The following is a 19,920-nucleotide window of genomic DNA, read 5'->3' on the forward strand; positions in this document are numbered from 1 at the left end:
TTAACCGGACACGGGGCTGGGCACACGGCCTGGAGCATACAGACAGGGGCCCGGCCTTCCTCCTCCTCTGTCCCACCCTGTTGCCCTGTTGCCCAGAAGAGCTTCTGGGGTTTCAGTTTGGGGCCCAGCCTGACACCGTGCCGTCCTCTTCCTTCCCTCCTCTTTTGCTCGATTTCTATTTAATCCAAAGAAGCGAGAGCAGGGAGCTGCTGCTGCTGGAGGGGGTCAGGCCACGGCTCCCGGAGGACCCCAGGTTACCCCGAGGACGATCCCCCTCACCCCCCTACAGAGCATCTCCCACTCGGTGGTGGCGGGGGCGGGATGGCTTCCTTGGGAGGGCACAGTCAGGGTCAAGAGTGCTTCCGGAAGCTGCTGCAGAAGCACCACCCGGTCCTCGACCAGGCCCGCCCCGGGGGTACGGGACGTCTTCAGGATGGCCCTTGGAGACCGGGGGAAGTGTCCGGTGGCCCATGACCCTACATCCCTGGCGCACTCGCGGCCTGCGCTGGGGCTCTGCTGGGAGCCTTACCCTCTGTGGGCGAGGTCTTCAGCCTCCTGCAAAGCCCACTGACGTCCCCGTAGGCTTCCTGGACCTTCTGCAGCGCCTCAGCCCCTCGGAGCTCCATGAGGGAACGCAACTCAGCCAGTGTGCACCCAAAGCCGCCCGCATGGGGGGCCTCCCGCTGCTGCTGGGGCTTGGGGTGAAACTCGATGGAACTGTTGGCCATGTCGCCCATCCCGCCTGTCGTGCCGGGAGGACAGGGTGCCCGACCTCTTCACAGGTGCGGCCTCAGCTAGGGGCAGGCAGCCACCCGAGGTCCCAGTGCCTGGGTGAGGTGTAGTGGAGGGAGCTGCAGCGGGGAAGTGGCCGAGCACGGACACCTGGGGAGAGGTGAGAAGAAGCCAGGGGCGAAGTTGAGACAAGACTGAGGTCCACTCTTCCAGAACGTTCTCCGAAAATCGGCACTCAGTCTGAGCCATGACTTGCCCATTGCAAAATTCGCCTCCTAGGCTGGGTCAGTGGCCCTCATGCCCTGCCAGGCCCAGCTGCCAGGCCATCCCCTAGTCCTGCCCAGCCCGAGTACCCAAGGCAGGAGGACTCGCCTAGGTGGGGAAGGAGGGAGCGTTCGTGTCTCCTGGAAGGGGTCTGCTGTTGCGATACGGAGACTCTGACTGCCTCCCAAATCCGTCCGGGAACCCACACCGAAGCAGAGGTGATGTCCTGGCGTTGATTACTGGCACGGGTGGGCAGGCTATCTGTGCCACAATTCTCTCGTGTCCGTGCCCCACCGTGGGTGAAAGCTTGTCCCCTCTGTCATGCTCCCTGCTCTTGTCTGATTAACACTCGCCCGGTGTAGCAGATGTGCTATAAATTCCCTGCAGCGGCCTGGCACAGCCTCTGGGGCTCACGGTTTCAGGCTTGGGGCTGTGCGGGGGGTCCAGGGAGCGGGCCAGGCCATGGGCGGGGCCAGCCGGGAGCCAGGTCAAGACTTAGTGTGCAGGGTGTCTCTGCTGCCCCGAGGGCACCTGGGGGGTCTGGGGCAAGGAAGGGAGGTGGCCTGGGGGGAGGGGGTGAGGAGGGAGAGGGAGGGCAGGAGGGGAAAGGAGGGGATAAAAGGAGTAGAAGAGGAGGGGTGGAGGAGAGGGCGCATAGGAGAAGGTGGAAAGCAGCCACAGGTCACTGGCGACTTCCCCATCAGCCCGCCCACAGCACGGTGCCGTCCCCTCCCCTCCACACCCTTCTGCCCTCCAGGCGCTGAATTGGGGGGCTGCCCACAACACACACACAGGCTGGGAGCATGAGTGCAAGCATCCCCAAAGGTCAAACCCCCAGGATTAAACTAGTGTCAGTGCACATGGCCTTGGCCTTCACAACAGCAAAGAGGCCTCCCGACGGCATGGCTCAGTTGGGCCCAATCTTTTGCCTTTGGGGAGGCTGCAGGCTCCGAAGGATCCTCTTGGAAGCAAAACTTGGCTACCAATCCAGGTTCCTGATCTAGAACTGCCCGTGGAAACACAGCCCAGAGCCTATGGCGCCTACTCTCAGGAGAGGACCCACCTGTTACTCAGAGCCCAGGGGACACCAGAAGCAGGGGTGCACCACAACCCTCAGGGGACAAGACCGGCCCGAGGGGGTTCAGAACATGTGGGGGCCTTAGTTCCTCTGCACGCTTGACCCTGCCGTGTCCAAAAAAGGCACATGTACCTAGGGCTGTCCTACCCAGGAGGCCTGGGACCCAGGGAGGCACTTCAAAAAATGCCCATCAAAAGTGATCCCCATTTTATAAGTTTGGGCACCTAAGTGTTAATCCTTTAGACAGTTTCCACATGGAGCAGCCTTCGGTGCCGGAAGATGTGGGAACAAAATGGCAGACACGAGAACGTGCCGTCCTTTCCACTCCCACGCATCTTCCCACTGCCCATCCTTCCACTTTGTCATCTACTACAGGCCTGCACTGGTCATCCGTGCTGGGGACACAGAGGTGACAGCAGTGAGTGCATCCTTGTGCTCTCTGGCTTGGAGGTGAGTTCGCAGCAGGTGACAGAGTGATGGACAGAATGGTTTCCGCTGGGGGTAGGGGCAGGGAAGGCCTCTTGGCAGGGGCGCGTTTGTGAAAAGACCAGAACAAGGGGGAGGAGCGAGCCGTTCTTCTGGATGAAAGAGTGTTCTGATCCTAAGGAGAAGACAGGTAGTGGGACGGGTCGGTGGGGGAATGGGGCTGCAGATCCCACGGGGCCACAAGTGACATGGGCCATCACCGAGCAGACGGCTGCCGGGTGACACCAGACTGGAGGGGCAGAAGCCTAGAGATGAGGGAGGGCTGCAGTCAGCTGCTAGGTCATTCGGCACGTGGGGCAGAGGGCGGAGGCAACACGGGTGACCCTGAGCTCCCGGGAGCACCGGCACGCAGAGCTTCAAGCGAGCAAACCTTTCATTTCCATGGCACGTGGGGCTCCTTCGGGGGTGCTCTGCGAATGTGGCCCACGCACCTGGGTGGGAGCCGTAGGAATCACTGGCCCGTTCACCAGCGCGGGAAACAGAGGCTTGGCCACCGGGAGACCTGGCTGTCCCGACCTCAGGCCATCTCAGGAGCCATCGGAGGCAGCGTTGGTGGCTTTTGACCTCTCTAGATGGCCTTGACTGTCACCCCCACCCCTGCCTTCGTCCTGCCAGATTCCTTCCCCAGTCCAGACTGTGGCTCAGGACAGCGCCCCTGCTGGGTGCCCCTTCTCCCCTCCTTTCTCTGACCCCGAGTGTCGCTGCCATGCGTCTCCCTTCCCACATACCAGGCAACTTGGGTGAAACTTGCAGGGCTGGGCTCTGTGTCCCCAGCCCCCTGGCCTGTTGGCTGCTGGACGGGAGGGACAGGGGCTGGTTCACGTGTGCGGGCATTGGCTTGCCATAGGCACGGAGCCCCTGGCGAGTAGGTCCCGGGCACACTCGGCTGCTGAGAGAACACCCATCTATGGGCTGTGTGGGTCCCGGCAGGGGTGGGGGGGAGTCAACTGTCCCTGAGCACAGCACCGTGGGGCGCCCTGTAGGCCCCTCCTCCCAGGCTGAGGGGAGTGATGAGCACAAGGGAGGCTCTGACGCCCCTGGCAGGCAGGCCCCGGGCCTGCATCCCACACCTTCCACCTAGGCCCCAGGGGCTAGCTATGTGCCCGAATGGCCCCCACTGAGCTGTGTAGGGACTCCGCGGGGGTTCTTTCTAAAAGCGAAGTCAGATGAATGATTTTATTCCCTCGGAACCCTTTTATCTTCTCGGCACCTGTACCCACTCAGAGAAGGCTCAGGTGGAAGGCGCCCGACCCCGCCCGTATGGCACTGGAGGGCTCCTGGGGGTGACAGAGGAATGGCCCATAGTTGGGTGGGCTCTGAGGCAGGTGGTGGGAGACAGCAGCTCAGGCTGGTGGTCACACCTTCACACGCCTGCTTCCACCGAAGGCGCCGGCCTCTCCCGCCCGCTCCCTGAAAACAGGGTTCACTGAAGGTGAGCCCTGTCCTTGCCTCCTGCTCCTTACTCGGCCCCCAGGCGTGGCCCTGCCCTCGACTGAGCAACAGCCGTGGCCCAGACAGCCACACAGGGTCCTTGAGCTGCTCCCAATCGGTGTGCTGTCATCACTGAGGCCTCCTGTGCCTGTGGTGACTCACGGTAAGGGAGCCGAGCAGGGAGGCGAGGCCTGACCTTCTGTGGGACACAGAGCGTGCCCGGCCTCACCACCGCCTCTCAGCTGGCCCTGCTGCTCCTCTGCACCTCAGCGTCCCCTGGCACCCCGCCTGCGGCTGTGGCCTGGTCCCTCTGCCTCATCCCCTGCCGAGCAGGCCCCGTGTCCCCGCCTACCACGTCGCCTGTCTCCCTCCAGCTGGGCAGCCTGTCACCACCCGGCTCTGGGTCACCACTTTCCCCGGTGCAGGTAACCCCCCCTGCCCCCCTCAAGCAAAAAGCCGGCTCCTCTCCTGCTCCCGCCTGTGCCCCATGCCCATCTACCCGCGTCAGCGCTCACCTGGCCGCCACGCACAGCCTTGCCGGCTCCAAGCACTCCATATGTGCCCCGCCCCGCACAGCCTGCTGTCCCCTCTCCGCCTGATGACCTCTGACGAATTTGAGTGGCAATTCAAGTGGAACATTCTCCAGAAAGTCTGTGCCAAAATTGATCGCTGCCGAGTCTCTAATCCGCCGACCGCTCCTATGGCTCTCTGCTTTCTCTCCCACTCCCAGGGGTGAAAGCTTTTTGAGATATGCGGTTATTGAGTTGGCAGGAAGTTCACTGAATGGTCAGCCCTGGCTGGGGATGGGGGCCCAGAGGAGGGAGCGAACAGGGGCCTGGCTGGCCAAGGAAGAGCGGGGAGCCTTTTTTTTTGAGGGGGGGGGGTGTGGATCGCCTTCCTGGAGAGCATGAGGGGGGCACAGGGATGCAGGGCAGGGATGCCTTGACCCCCAGCAGGCTACTCGCAGTGTGCCCAGGGTCTCCACGCAGCTCTGGGGGGACCCCCTCAAGTCAAAGACTGTGCTCATGCTAACCTTCCTCGTCTTCATTAACTCTGTAGGCCAGACAGGAGCCATCAGTTAAATCAAAGTCTGTCTTGAGTGACTGTTGGCTGCTGTAGAGACCAAATGGCATATACTGTTGTTTTTCTGGGTTCTCTGTAAGCTTGGGCAATTGCCTCTCTCATTCTTAATAAGGACGGCAGCCATCACTGAAATGGCCGAGAACAGAAGTGACCAGGCCTATCAGTTCTACAGGCCCGACAGAGGCTTTCCGGCCTGGGCTGGCTGCCTAGAACGGTTTGTAGGCACTAAAAGTGCAGGCAATGTACCATCTTCCAGACCTTAATTGGCTTAATTGAATTGCAAACCTTCACAGGGACGGACTCACACCTTCCGATACTTGCTCTGTCGTGGCATAAGTTGGCCTGTGCAGTGCAATGGCGAGAGTAGTGAGCTGTAGCGGGTCCCCGGGACCATCTCACCCTTGCTCTGGGACTTTCAACAGGCTGCTACCAGAGCACGGCAGGAGATCGCCCACGTTCACACCAGTCACCCAACCGTGTTCTGGATCCTTCCCTCCAGTGTGGCCCGACGCCCCCTGTCCGTAGGCCTACTGACTCAAGTCTGCCTAACCAGAAACCCAGGAGTCCTCGTCCCCTCTGCGCCGGCCCTTCCTGGCCACTTCTAATCAGGTTTGGGAGGATCTCCCAGCACCTCTGACTTAATCTGCCCGAATCCCCCATTTTGCTTCCTCAACCACCTCCCCTAAGGCCCTGGGCAGCCGACCACCCTCCAGGAAGGTAGGAGCTTCCTGAATGAGGTGGGAGCACCTCTGTTCCCAGGCTCCCTTCTCTCGGGCCCCTACTCCAGATGCTCTCCTTATCGTACCTCATAAACAAGGGGCAAGGACACATTTCTCCATTTCACAGATGCAGAAACTGAGGCTCTGGGAGGCTCAATGATCCCAGACCTCCTGGACCTGCCTTCCATGTTGCTCAGTCCCTACTCTGTGTGGGCTGCCCGCCGTCGCCTTCACAGAGGGGACAGGAACAGAGGGTGAAACCCCACAAGTCAGAGGTCACACTCATTTGTGGGCAGCGGCCACTGGACGTTACCACCAGTCAGTGCTTGCCGCGTGTGTCTGAGCGGGCATGTGTCCCCGGGCTGGTGAGAGGGCGTTTGCTGCCAGGCACCGCTCCCTGCCCCCACCCCAGGATGGGTGGAACCTGGCCGGGAGCACCAACTAGAAGCCAGGAAGTCCCAGGTCCCTGCGTCACTCTCAAGTCACTGTGCCCTCAGCCCTGCGGTCAGTAGACTGGTGACAAGAATATCCCCCCTGCGCTTGCCCGAGGCAAGAACGGAGCAGAATCCGGCACAGCCAGGTCACGTCTGAGGCAGGGTCAGAGGGCAGGAGATGTGGGCCCGAGGGCCCACCCAGGCACATGCCCTCCACAGCTGCCCCCCATGATGCACACTGCCTGTTGGCATCTCCCGACAGACCCACCGCCAGAAGAACCCACGGCTCAGCAGCGTGATTCACTGTGGGGATTCCTTGAGAAAACCGTCCCCTCTTCTCTCTGCCTCCAGGCACCTGGAGCCCAGGCCAGGCCCTACAGAACCCAGAGAGGAAGAGCGCGAGGGCCCCATATACCGGCCCAGGCCTCCCTCACACCTGCAGATGTGGGGTGTGGCCAGCCGAGAGCAGGTGGGGAGTGGGTGCAGGGGCCCTCCGGAAACCCCGCTGGCAGAGCCCTGCCCTCTCCTGGGCCTGGTTTTAATCCCAGGCAGGTGAACATGTGGCTGGACAGCCCTCTGACCCTTGACTTCTCTCGCAACCCCCTCCTTTCCTGGGCCCTCTCTATTGCCCGGCCCCTGTCCCTCCCCTCTGCTCGGCACACCTTGGCTTGCCACCTGGTAGGAGAAAAGAGGGCTCCAAGGATGAAGCCTGCATTCAGCTGGGGAGGGAGGGAGCAGGCGTCGAGGGGGGAGCTGAGGCAGAGAACAGCCTCATTAATATTTCAGAGGCGCCGTCACTGCAGCTCCTGGGCCCTCACAGCTCCACCACTTGTGCTAGTGGAAGGAGGAGGATGGGAAGAAAGAAGGAAATAAAACAGAGAAAACAGATTTAAAGGGACAGTCCCCCCTCCATTCCTTCCTCCCCCTTGTTCCTGGTACAATCTGTGCACGCGCCAAGCAGCGCTCACAGCGAACAGCTTTGGGCAAAAACAATAACTCCATGGCCCCCTCTCCCCAAACTGACGCACGCGGCCATCCACAGGCACGTCTGCCCTTGCAGGGCTGCCCCCGGGGAGGGACTGTTGTGCTGCAACCAGGCCACTAGGGCCACCTCAGGGACCCTCTAGGGGCTGCCAGCAAGGGCGAAGGATGCTTCCCATCCAGCGCCTGGTCCAGGTCCAGGCTCAGAGGACTGTCTGAGACCAGCAGGAAGACAGATGCACGGACTTCAAGCATCGGGAGGTCCTTGCTGACTAGAGCCGGGCGAAGGAGGGTTCTGGAACCCAGAGAAACCCAAGTCTAGACTCCCGGAGGTGGCAGGGACCTGGGGTTTACCTGCTGCAGCCCCTGCCTATGGGTGGGTGAACGTCTGTAGCACCCCTTGCTAATTGATGGCCCAGTGCTTTAATCTAGAGCAGCACATGCCAGACCCGGAGGGCCCCCCTTTCCACCAAGGGGCTTTAAAAATGCACAGTCCCAGTCGCAGCTCCATAGTCAGAAGGGGGTGGCACTGGGACTCTGTAAAGCCCTCTGCCTGGGGATCCCAGGCCTCGGCCAGGTTTGATGCCACACGGCTGCCTGCCTTCAGGGGCTCCAGGGAGCGTCCAGGATTGTCCAGTGAAAACAAGCCCCGGCAGACAACGTAAAAGAGTGCAGCTGCTACGGAAAACAGCGGCTCATCAAAAACACTACGTGTACGATCGCCATGCCTGGGCCTATACCTACGAAAGGAATTGGAAGCAGGGTCTCTAAGAGATTGGCACACCCATGTTCCATGCCGCATGACTCCCAGTAGCTAGAAGCAACCCTAAGGACCCATCAAGGGACGAATGGATCAGCAAAATGTGGTCTGTCCACCAAATGCATCGTTATTCAGCTTTGGAAGGGAAGGGGAGGCAGACACCTGCTCCCGCATCGATGAACCTCGGACACACGGCTGAGTGAGTGAAAGAGGCCAGACACGAAAGGACAGATACCGGAGGACTCCGCTCCTATGGGCTGCCCAGAGCAGTTGGATTCAGAGAGACAGGAAGCAGGGTGGGTGCGGGGCGGGGCCGGGGGGGGGGGGGAGGGGGAGGGGGAGTTGGCGTCCAACGGGGACAGAGTTTCAGTTTGGGAAGATGGCAACGTTCTGGCGAAGGACGGAGGGGAGAGTTGCACAGCAAAGTAAATATACTCAATGCCGCTGAGCTAGACACTTAAAAGAATAGTGAAGACGGCAAATTTGATGTTACGTGTTATTTCGCCACAATTGAAAAACCAGACGGGTCTTGCCACCCCTTTCGCGCTGTGTCCAGTGATCGCAGGAATCCCCCTGCCCCGACTGGTGACTGGCGGTGAGCCCGTGGCTCTGTCCGTGGCAATTGCAACTTGCAGGAGCATCCCCTGTCTGAAATGGAAGCCCGAGCAGATCGTTCTGCACACACCCTACCCCCACCGTTTGGCCTCAGTGACCTTCGACAGCACCCGCACTCCGCCTCAGCTGGGTGGTTGCCCTATTAGGTGGCAGGGACCCAGACGAGCTGGGAAGCGGGGCTTCCTGGAGGCCATTGCCACCGTTCTTGCCCCTCTATCTGGAGAAAGTGTGGTCCCGCTCCCTACGTGTCGCCCACATGCTAGCATGCATTTCCTCAGAGGTGTTGACCCCACCCTGCCCTCAGAAGGGACCAGAAGGGATGGCCAAAACACTTGGGGAAGGCCTGGCCTCCAGATCTGCATTCTGTTTATATAATATGGCTTTAGGAAGTGCTAAGAACCCCCAGGAGGTTGTGTCAGAGACTTGCTAGACATTCCCCGATTTCTGTTTCTCTTTTCCAACGTTGGATTTTAATTTTTAATCAGGCATCTTGTCATCCAAGAAAATGACTACATTCCCCCAACTCCGGTACAGCTACATATGACCATGTGACTATGTCTTGGCCAATGGCATTCAAGCAAATGGGACAGGGACACACCTTACCCTTGGACTACACTTGGGACAGCACATGGAACAAAAGGGGGATAGGGCCAACTTCACGGTTGTGTCCTTAAAGGGGATGAATGTCGCCATCTGCCTGCTCCCCCCATGTCTCCCCGAAGTCTCTATGACTTAACAAAGGCCCACACTTCCATGTGCTCTCTGGGACATGCGATGACCCGGAGCTAGGCTCCCTCTCGCCTGTGTATTGGAACGTGGTCCTAGAAGCCCTAGCCAAAGCAGAAGACAGAACCATGGGAGCACTGAAGAGAGACAGAATGGCAGTCAGGTCACAGGCAACCCTTCTCCACGCTTTACGGAGTTACCCATTTGCTTGGTGCCATAAGCCTCTAAGCCGCTAAGTGATTATCTCCACATCACTGCTGAGGCACAGAGAAACCGAAGAACTCACTGAAGGTCACACAGCCAGCAAGGAGCAGAGGCCAACGTGAACTCAAGTGGTCTGGCTCCAGAGAATTCTACATTGTTCCTCTGCCAAGTGACTGCCCAGGAAACCCCGGGAAAGCAATGAACACATGATTAAAACCAATTAAAAGAGTTCAACAAAGTGTCTAGACAGGCAATGTGTCCCCGTAAACCTCAGGGCTTGCGAGTGCAGCCTGGCTGTCTGAGTCGGCCCAAGTCCCTCAACCTCTCTGGGTGTCCATTTTTGAATCTGGGAAATGGATCACTGTTCCTCCTTGCTGAGGACAGGGAGACACCATGCCCGCATACCTAACAAGGTCGCCAGGGTACCTTCTTTCCTGGAGGGTTTCTTGGTGTCCGTCAGGTCTCCATCAGGAAGACGATGAAGGGAATGCCCCTTGTTGACTCATCTATCTGCCACACCCACTCGCCCTCCATCTGCCCTGAAGCCCTGAGTTCTCTCTGAGCCCATCTGGACTCCAGGAGTCATAGGTCAGAACCTGGCTCCACTAGTGAGGCCAGAACATTCCACTTGGTCAGGGGCTGGCTGTATGCAATGCTCAGAGGCTTCCTCATTTCTGGGGCCATCCTCAAGCTGGCCAGGGCCGCAAATCTCTCCTGGAGAGTGCTAGGTCCTGTGGGGACAGCTGGCTCCCCAGGATGCTTCTGGAGGGAAGTCCACACTCCCACATGGGTGGCTCTCAGAGCACCAGGTGCCCTTGGGTCCCAGAGGGAAGTCGGAAGCCCCTTTCTGGCTGGGGCCTTGAAGTGTCGTTGTGGGGGTCACCACCCTCCCCTGGGGAAGGCAGTCATCTGTCTTCCTGCCAGAGAAGGCGAGAGCTGGAAAAGGAGAGTGCAAGAGAACAGGAGAGGAGAGCTGATGGGCAGGAAGCATAATGACACTAATTATCCAATTACAGCGGGCTGCTCAGGAGAGAACTGCATTGCAGCAGGGAGCCTGAGCCAGCCGCCCCCTCCCCCCATACCCGTGGTCTGGCACACTCTGGCCCACGCCCCTCCTGCTTTATCCCACCAGCAGTTGGCGGGTAGTGAGGTCCCGGGCCTGCCCCGCAGAGGGCAGAGCGTGGCCTGGCATGTGGTCTCAGGAGTAGCAGGCAGGAGGGGACCCAGAAACACCATGGCTGCCTCTGGGGCATTTCTCCAGCCCACAAAGGAGCAGAGAAAATACATCTGGGGTCTGGGAGGTAGCAGATCCCTGCCCTCCAGGCCTTCATAGAGAACACAGGGACAGAATGAGGAGTGCCCGATCCCAATCCTCCCCCCAAGTCTCCCCAGCTCTGTCCGTGGTACTGGGCTGGCTGTCCCTGCCAGCTTCCAATCCCCAAAGGCAGCTGTAAGCCACTGCAAGCACCCAAAGCCTAGGCAAGTAACTAAGGAAACTATAGACAGCTGAAGGCCATGGGACACTGCAGGCCCAGGGTTGACTAGACAAGGAGACTGTCAGGAAACACAGGTGTCCCCTGGGGGTAGGGTCCATGCAGGCCCCATTGTGGGTCCTGATGGGGAGAGGATCTGGTTTCTGGAAACAGGCTGAAGCCCTTGGGAACACTCACTGGGTCAAAGTCAGGGGTCAGGAGGACTGTTAAGGAAGGAGACCCACGTCCCCATGGCCAGTAAGAGTCCAGAAGACCAGGCCCCAGTGGGGGATGGGAGACTTGTGGGCAAACTCAGGCTAGAGGTTCAAGTCAGGTCCATAAAGCCAACTCAACGTGCAGAATGAACTGACCAAGACCATCACCACATGGGGAACTTAGACACGGGTCATTCTGAGCACTTAGAAAAGACCTTGGCCTTGGCCATTCCTTTGGCAGTGGAGTGGCAAGGGTGCTGGGTGGAGCAGAGAAGACATGTTCAGACTAAAGATGGGAGTTGAGCCCAGCTGGCCTTCTGTGACCCAGACGCAAAGAACTGGCACACCAAAGTGTTCCCGCCACCTTTCCAGGTTGACTTCGGAGGCCCGCTGCCCAATACACTGATGGAGGAGACGGTGCCTTGGAGGCTGCAGTCGGGGGAGGGGCCTCTGCGAGGGCTCCAGGCTTAGCTCTAGCGGCCCTTAATGACCCCGGTCAGCGACCAGGGCAGGACCTGAGGCTCACCAGGGGCCTGGCTGCTATCTCAATCACACAGATCAAGCCCTGCCAGGTCTTGAAAGCCTATGTCTGGCGGAGGACCGGCACACCAATCCAGAAGCATTTCCCACAAAGCCCTGAGAGGATGCCGCAAAGCTGTTGCAGGCCTGGGAGGTGCCGAGAGGGACCGAGGGCTGGTGTGAAGGCAGGAGGACCCGTCTCACGTTGGGACTCCTGGACGGTGACAACAAGGTGGAGTCTGAGTCTCCCCCCTTGGCGCACCCCACACCACAGCCCATCGGCCAGGAGCCAGGGGCCGCGGGAAGGAGGGCACAGATGGGGTGGTGGCCGCCCTCGAGGGGCCCGTGCCCGTGCCCCACGCTCCGGTCCTGCTGCCGGCGCGGGGCCACTCAGGTATGAGCCTCCCTCTGACCGCGGGGGTCGCCCCACTCAGGGGGCAGCACTCGCGGACCCCAGCAGCCCGAGGAGCCCAGACTGCCCTGTTTCCCTGGACCCAGTGCACCCCTCCCACGCCTGTGGCTTCAAAGCAAGATGGGAAATTTGGCCCTGAGGTCTTCCAGGAAGAGCAGAGCTGAAGCCCGTTGAGGGGACGGGAGTCAGGGAAGGTCCCCTGGACCGGGCGGGGCGGGAGGAGGCACGAACGTGGCCCGGGAGGCACGTGCCCAGGCCGTTCGCCATCCTATGCGCCCAGGGCACCAAGCGCGTTCCGTAGGGCTGGTCGACGTGACTGGGTCACGTCCCGGGCCGCCATCGAGGGGTCCCGGCGATCACCTCGTCAAGCCGAAGGTGTCTGCTCCCCGCGCCTCGACCCGTGTTCAGGGTTTGTGCCAAAACGGCAGCGCGCGGGGATTCCCAGGATGGGGACAGTGAAGGGACCCACGGTGTTCCCAGGCCAGTGAGGGGAAACCCTGACTGCGGTGGCTCTTTCCAATACTCCTTCCTCTGGGGCAAGCCAGAGACGCGACTCCCAAGGAAAAGCAAAAAGACCAAAGCCCCGTCGTCTGCGTCCCCGGCAGCCAGGGTGGGGGCGGCCTGCGGTGATCCCCACATCTCCCTGTCCCCTCCTGGGTTGCCAGCTTTGCTTCTCTCTTTCTTAATCAGGAGGCTCTGGTGCTCCTGGGCTGTCTGGCCATCTTCAGCTGTGAGCCTTTGCTTCTGATCACACTCTCCTGCCCACACCCGTCTCCCCCTGTGTATCTCTGTGAGGAAAATCCACAGCGTCTGTGGAAAGCAAGAAGTTTGTTTTGCTTTAAGATTGCTAAGGTGTGACTGCAGGTTAGGTATTAAAAGATAAAAGGCATGAGCCCACAGACGGGTCCACAGAATGGGACAGACAGCTCCAAAACAGACCCTCCTGCACGTCAGAATCCGTCTGGACTAAGGAGGCATCACACATCAGCTGGGTGACAAATCATTTGATAAAAGAAACAGGGATGATGGGTTGGCCCTGGGGAAAACGGTGTACCTTAGATCCTCGCCTCCTATTATTCCCCAAGACAGATTTCCTTTGGATTTGAACAAGGTTTGGTAAACCATGGCCCAAGGGCCAAATCTGGCAGCCAAGTGTTTTTGTGAATAAAGTTTTATTGGCACAGGGCCACGCCCATTCATTTCTGTCCTGTCTGCATTCGGGACGGAGACTGTGTGGCCTGCCAAGGGGAAAATATTTACTATCTGACCCTTTGTGGAAAAAGCTTGTCCACCCTCGAATGAAAGGGTTAAAAATCTTAAAAGTACAACTACACACACTCACACACACGTGCAGGGCAAACCCAGAAATGGATAGCTCTCAGGGTTTTGTCAGGGATTTTGTAAGCCCAGAAGCAGGGGAAGAAATCCCCCAAAAATGTGGCATAGAAAGTGTTCACCTGGTACAAGAAAAAATTCAAAGGCAAAGAGCAAAGAATTTTAAAAGTGACTTGGAACAAGTGTGCTACATTGTCGACATCCTTCACGTGGAAAGTTTATTCAAACCCACCAGGAAAATACCAGGTGAGGAAAAGACGCATCACTAGAAAAGAGAAATACAGTTAGTAAACCCGTGGAAAAATGCTCACTCTCAGGAACCATGGAAGAAACAGATATCGAAGTAGATATTTTGGCCCCGGATATTTATGCCAGGTTGTTTGATTATAATACCCAAGGCTGGCAAGGCTTCAGTGGGCCAGGCTTTCGGATGTACTGAAGAGCCCTTCTGGAGAACAATTTGGCAGCATGAGCTTCTGTCCGCAGAGCCTCAAGGATGACAGCAAAACGGATCCGACTGCCTGAATCTCCACAAATAGCCAAATAATTAAGCGAGTTATAATCTCTTGAGAGAATATTATTCAGCCATTAAACATTGTAATTACAGTCCTGAGGCCCTCCTGGATACATCCTGGGTGCTTGATACGTCGCCGTCGAATGGGCAAATGAGCACAGTTCGAGCTCTCTCTTGATTTTTGCAAGAAGCACTTACGGCTTTCAAAATCTTTAAAAAAAAAATTAAACCATATCCATTTTGAAGAAATTCATTTAGGAAGGGATTATATTAATAAAGAAACTGCTTATGTAAAGTAAAAAATAGATTACACAATTGTGCCCATGGTATAATTACAGTAATGTGAAAATAAATAGCCTATGCAAGGAAAGCGGCGTGGCAACGAGTCCTATAAGATGGAAACACTGGCTTGCATTTTGGCGATAGGACCGAGGGGGGTTCCTACGTCTTCTACTTCTCTGGGTTTTACGAATCTTCTATAAACAGCATGCATGTTAAGAGCATTATTTTTAAATGGAGAGACACAAACGTTATTTTTTTTTGAAACCCGAGAGCCTCGCCCATCTGTGCGGAGCCGCCTGGGCCCCGCCGGCATGTTCCAGGTGAGCGAGCCCGAGACACGGCAGGAGCCTCATCAGAATGGAGCGGGGCCGGCTCCAGATTTGCCCCAAGCTAGCGTGCCGGGGCCTCGTTCGTCGGGGCACCTGGGCCAGCCCTTGGCAATTGTGGACAAGGCCCCCAGACTCCCCAGACACCGCCCTGAGGCGTCCACACCCACCCGGCCCGCTCCCTTTCAGGGGGCCAACGGGGGACGGGCAGGGGAGTGAGCTCGGGGTCTGGGTGAGGACTGGGGTCTGGCCTGCAGTGGCCCTGAAGTGGTGCTGTGTACAGAACCTTCTGGAATGAAGGAAGTGCTCTCTATATGCACTGATACAGTAGCCACTGGCCACGTGCGGCCACTGAGCACCTGAAACGTGGCTAGGGTGACTGAGAGGCCGAAGTTTTAATTTTACTTCATTTCAATTGAATTCCCACCTGCAGCTAGTGGTTACTGCACTGGACCGCGAGGCTCTAGGCGGTGCCCCGAGATCGTAGCTGTGGGCAAGAGCCTCGCATTTGAGTGAAAGGGTCCCGTCTTACTGAGGGGCCCATCCGCAGAACCCAAAGCAGGCTCGGGACCACTTCAGAGAAGGTGCTCCCCAGTAACACTGACCGGGCAGCCCTCTGGAAACCTCCTGTTTCGGTCCCCCGAGGTGGGGGCCAGGAGAAACCTCCAGCCCTTTCTTCCCACCTGGGCCTTGCCACTTACCCCCCACAGCTCTGGCTTGGGTTCAGCCATGCGACCTCAGCCTCTTTCCCCTTCCCAACCTTGGCAGTACAGGACGCCCAGCCTTTACTGCCGGATCTGGGATCCTCTCTCCCTCCCTCCTGGTGACGAGTGGGCTCAGATCCCGCTCCCCAGGCTGTACCCCAGGCCACCTTCCAGCACCTCCCACCCAACAGAAGGTGCATAGGCAGGGGAGGGCTCTCCCGCCGGGCACCACTTGGCCTGGCTTCTGCCTGCTCAGGCGGGGCAGAGAAGCGAGGAGCAGTGAGGAGCCGGAGCCTCGGCCGAAGAAGTGGCTTCCGGGAAATGACGGGGCGGGGGGGGGGGGGGGTTATGGAGGAGACATCTGCACATTCCAGGTCTCTGCCTGCCCTCCCCAGCAAAGAGACAGCCGGAGCCTGGCTCCTGAGCCCATCTCACAGATGGCACTGGCGAGGCCCCGGGGCAGCGCGCCATCGGTTAGAGGTGAGCATCTGCTTTTGGTGCCACAGCCCAGGTCCCCGTCTGTCAGCTGCCACTGACACGCACTGAGACTGCTCCTTCACAGAGGAAATGCCCACGACAATCAGCTCATGTGTACCACTGCTGGCCTGCCTTCCAGTCTTGGTTTTGCCACCTGCTGGCTGCGTGATCTTGGGCGTGTTGCCTAACCCCTCCGGGCCTCAGTCTCTTCATCTGCAAAATGGGGACAGTAACAGCTCTTGCTTCACTGGTTGTGGTTTCGATGAAGCGAGGGGATGTGTGTGAGGCACTGAGAAGGGTGTCTGGCGCAAGACGAGTGCCATCACTATTACCGTCATTACTGACATTACTGAATGTGCCCGTAACCTCTGCCGGAGATGGCAGCCCTCAGTTTAGAATTGGAAGGGAGTGCGATGCATAGCCTGCCTATGTGCTGACAACTTGATCTGTAAGGAGGAGGAGGAAGCTGGGCCTGGCTTTGCTGGCTTCAGGAGAACCAGCTGAAGCTCAGCTCTCGAAGCCCCCGGGGACCCAGGGCGCCCTCACCTTGGCCACCGGGAAGGCAAGGGGCCCCTCTCTATAAGCTACGCTGGGGGAGGCGGAGGGACCGAAGCTGACCCCAGCACCCTTGGCTGCCTTCCTGGGCTGGGAGAAGATGTGCTGGGGTGGAGAGCACTCACTGACTCGGGGCCTGGCCTCTCCCCACTCGCTCACAAATGATTCAACCTCCAAAGCTCCAGGCCTGGAGCAGGGAAGGTACTTGGCCAAGGTCACGAAGACCATCGGGCCCAGAGCTGGCACCAAAATGGAGCTCCTGCCTGGGCCAAGACACCTCCGACCAGCCTTCTGTGCCCCTCAGGGCCCTGCCGTAGCATTTCTGCTACCCGCTGTAGCTCTCTACCCAGAGTGCTCTTAGCCTTGGGGGCTTCCTTCCCCAAGGAATGGCTTTCCTTCTGGCTCTGCGCAAAGCCCCCTCCCACGCCACCCCGGTTCCATCTGCCTGCGTTACCCCTCCCCACCCGTCCCCCCCACACTTCTGTGCCAGAGCCGCCTGCCCCTTCGCTCAAACCACCTGGCAGCGCTGGGCAGGGACCAGGTTGATTTGATCAAGACTAGCTGTGTCCTTGGCCTTCCCTCTCCTCCAGGCCAACAGCAGGGATGATCGATGCCCCGGGACCGAAACCGCCCGGCTCCTTCCAATTGGCTCCCTGTCCAGGGGCCAGCTCCACCCTCAGACCCTCTGCCAGGCCAAGGCCTTGGCAGTCCCTCAGCCCTCTACTCTGCTGGCCGGTTCTGGTAGGGGTTCCCGGCTCCCTCCTCAGCAGCCACCTGGCCTTGCTTTCCTCAACTGTGAAAGGGGGAGATGCAAACAGTGGTGTTGATGGAGAGACTCAGCTGGGCGGGGGGGGGGGGGCGGGGAGGGGGGGGGAGTCCAAGAAGGTGCTTACAATGGTGCTGGGACACGTGGGAGGCACTCTGCCCCACCAGGCTGCTGGCAGCGTCCCCAGCCCTCCACCCAGCCAGTCAATGTAGGGCCAGGACCCCTCCCTGCTTGAGGCCTTAATTATCCCGACTGAAAAATGGGAACAAAGATCCCAGCCTTGCCTTCTTCACTGGGTGATTTTGCAGATTCAGTGAAGTCAAGGTCGTGAATGTGCCGCACCGAAACCTGTACCCACTCTGAGCTGGGCCTGTGCTGGGCACTCAAGAGGTCCCTGCCTTAAAATGCTCACAGACCACTAAAGGGAGAGGGTGGTGGGGAGGGCACAGAGCTAGCGGGCAATGAGGGGGATGCCTTCCAGGCTGGCAGCCAGGGGAGGCTGGGATGGCCGGGGTCAAGGCTGGAGTCGACCCTTTGGCCGGCAGGGACCCACTTCAGGTCTGAGGGTCAGGAATACCTAGGGGCCCCACTCAGCTGCCTGGACCCGGGTTGTCAAGCTCCTAGTTGAGGGATAGTGGCCCTGTCCTGTTTGGTGAGGGAGTGTCTCCACACCTTCCCCCAACCTCTCACCCACCCTCACTCCAAGGATCCTTACAGATCGGCCCTGGGCCATGCCCCCGTCCTGCCTGCCACCCCTCGTCAGCTGGCCAGCTGCTAAGCTTGCAGGGACGGCAGAAGGAAAGAGACCGGGTCCTAGAGAGAGAACCTGACTGTCCGAGGCGGAGACCCAGGGCTCCCTCCTCTGGGAAATGCCATACCAGCCTCCAAATTCCAGAATCCTAAACCTAGAGAACGCTGAGGCCAGGAGGAGAAGCCATCTGGCCAAGGTCACACAGGTGAGGAGGGGGTGGACAGCTGCGCGTGGAGGGATAGAAAAGGAGTTACCCAAGTGTGGCCAGGGAGGCTCGTTGTTGCACTGCCCGGACCCCGCAGCAGGGTCTGCAGGGCAGCCGTGTGGGCATGGGGGGGGGGGCAGTGTGGGAACGTGTGAGGGTTTCTCAGCGTGTTGGGGGAAGATGACACAGTGTGAGGGCATGGAGGGGGGGGAGGGGGTGTCAAGAGACTCGGGGAAGGTGCGTTCGGCGCAGCCTGGCTCTGGCCCAGGCCCGGGCGCCCAGACTGTGCCCGCCCAGGACCCCGCCCGCAGCCCCCGGCGGCCTTTTCCCCCCCACCACCCCCCCCCCCCGCCCGGGCGCAGATGCGCGTGCGCGCGGGATGCGGGGCGCGGGGTGCGGGGCGCTGCCCGCCGGCCCAGGGTCCCCGGGGTGACGCGAGGCGCGGCAAGGACACGCAGGCCAGACGCGGGGCGCAGGTGCCGTGGGCGGGGACCCGCGTCCCCCCACCTGCGGGCCGCGCCACCTGCCGGGCTGCCCGCCCCGCCCGCCCCTGCCTGCGCGCCCCGGGCACCACTTACCAGGTCCTGGGCACGGCCGACGCCGCGGCCTCGGCTCCAGCGGCTGCTGTCGCTGCAGGCGGACGCCCGGCGGGCAACGATCCGCTCCAAGGACGGAAAGGCCCGGGCACAGGGCGGCCTGGCCGGAGGCGCCGGGCGCGACCCTCCGCGGCAGGCGAGGGCTGCGGCCGAGTGCTCCCCACGCTCCGCACCGGCGGCGGCGGGCGACGCGGCGCGCTCGGCTCCAGCCGCAGCTCTGAGCGCGGAGGGAGGGAGGGAGGGAGGGAGGGAGGGAGGCAGAGAGCGCGGGGGGGGGGGGGGGAGGAGAAGGGAGGAGGGAGCGGGCGCGGGGGGCGGCGCGCCGCGCGGGGGCCGCGGGGCTCCAGAGCCACACTCCCGGCGCGCGCCCTTCTGTCCCCTAGGATGCGCCGGGGTGCCTGCCCTTCCTGGCCAGCCAGTGCCCCCTGAGGGCGCTGGAAGGAGGGTGGGGGGCGGGCTGGCCTGGAAACCTGGGGGCCCTGGCACCTGGGAGCACAGAGAAAGAGCGATGAGCACGCGACTGGGGCATCGGCTGCCGCTTCCTCTCAAGACCCCTGCCCTCTGGGTCCTGTCCCTAACAGTCAAGTGGAGTGGGGAGCTGGGTTGCTGGTTCGCAGCCCCCGGGGGTTCTTGGGCCCCTGTGGTGTCCCAGGGGTTTGTGATAACTCTTGAAACTGCCTGCTGTTGGGAGTCTGACAACTGAAAGCAGTTTTGAGAAGGAAGCTGGAGCTTATGATGGATTCTCAAAGTTGGTGACCCCAAAAAGTTATCACATAAACACAGTCACACAGGACACAGAGATACTGCACGCCCTGGGTGGACACCCGGGGACAGATGCACAGGGACACAAACATCCCAGACACGAGTGGAGACAGACACACAACCCCGGTGCCGAGAAGACCCATATCCACAAACATACTCGGCCACACCCGTGGACAGAGAGCCGAGTGCGTGCCCACAGACGCTCAGCAGCCAGGCAGGAGCTGGCTGACCCATGCCGCTTGTCTTTGGAGTCCCAAGCTTCCCAGTTCCAGGGACAGTGGGTGTCTCCAAACTCAGATGAGGCCTTTGCCACCATCTGTGACCATGGAGCAGAAGTGCAAGGGGGCTGACTCTGTAGGAGAGAGAAGTGACAGGCCCACAGTGACATCACCGTCCCAGAGCAGGCAGGGCTCAGAGCCCAAGAGTGTGTCAGGTAGAAGACATGTGGACACAGCCACAAATTCTTTCTTGCCTTGGACAAACAGGGCCCCGGGGTGTCCTCTATGCAAGGCCCGG

At 59.9% G+C, this 19,920-nt stretch overlaps 1 protein-coding gene across 4 annotated transcripts in view; it reads right to left on the reverse strand.

The window, feature by feature from the left end:
- ATP2B3 (ATPase plasma membrane Ca2+ transporting 3) overlaps window positions 1-18,738 on the reverse strand; it is a 62,124-nt gene extending 43,386 nt beyond the window's left edge. For all 4 annotated transcript variants that reach the window (XM_053891524.1, XM_053891523.1, XM_053891522.1 and 1 more), the window contains exons 1-2: window positions 18,625-18,738; window positions 530-882 (exon numbers count right to left, since the gene is read on the reverse strand). In XM_053891524.1, coding sequence (XP_053747499.1) covers window positions 530-737 — 208 coding nt within the window. In that variant the 5' untranslated portion in view covers window positions 738-882; window positions 18,625-18,738. The remainder of the gene's footprint in view (window positions 1-529; window positions 883-18,624) is intronic.
- Window positions 18,739-19,920: the final 1,182 nt, after the last annotated feature.

The sequence above is a fragment of the Panthera pardus genome, unplaced genomic scaffold, assembly GCF_024362965.1.
Source record: "Panthera pardus isolate Hobbes unplaced genomic scaffold, ASM2436296v1 HiC_scaffold_27, whole genome shotgun sequence".
Classification (NCBI taxonomy): Eukaryota; Metazoa; Chordata; class Mammalia; order Carnivora; family Felidae; genus Panthera; species Panthera pardus.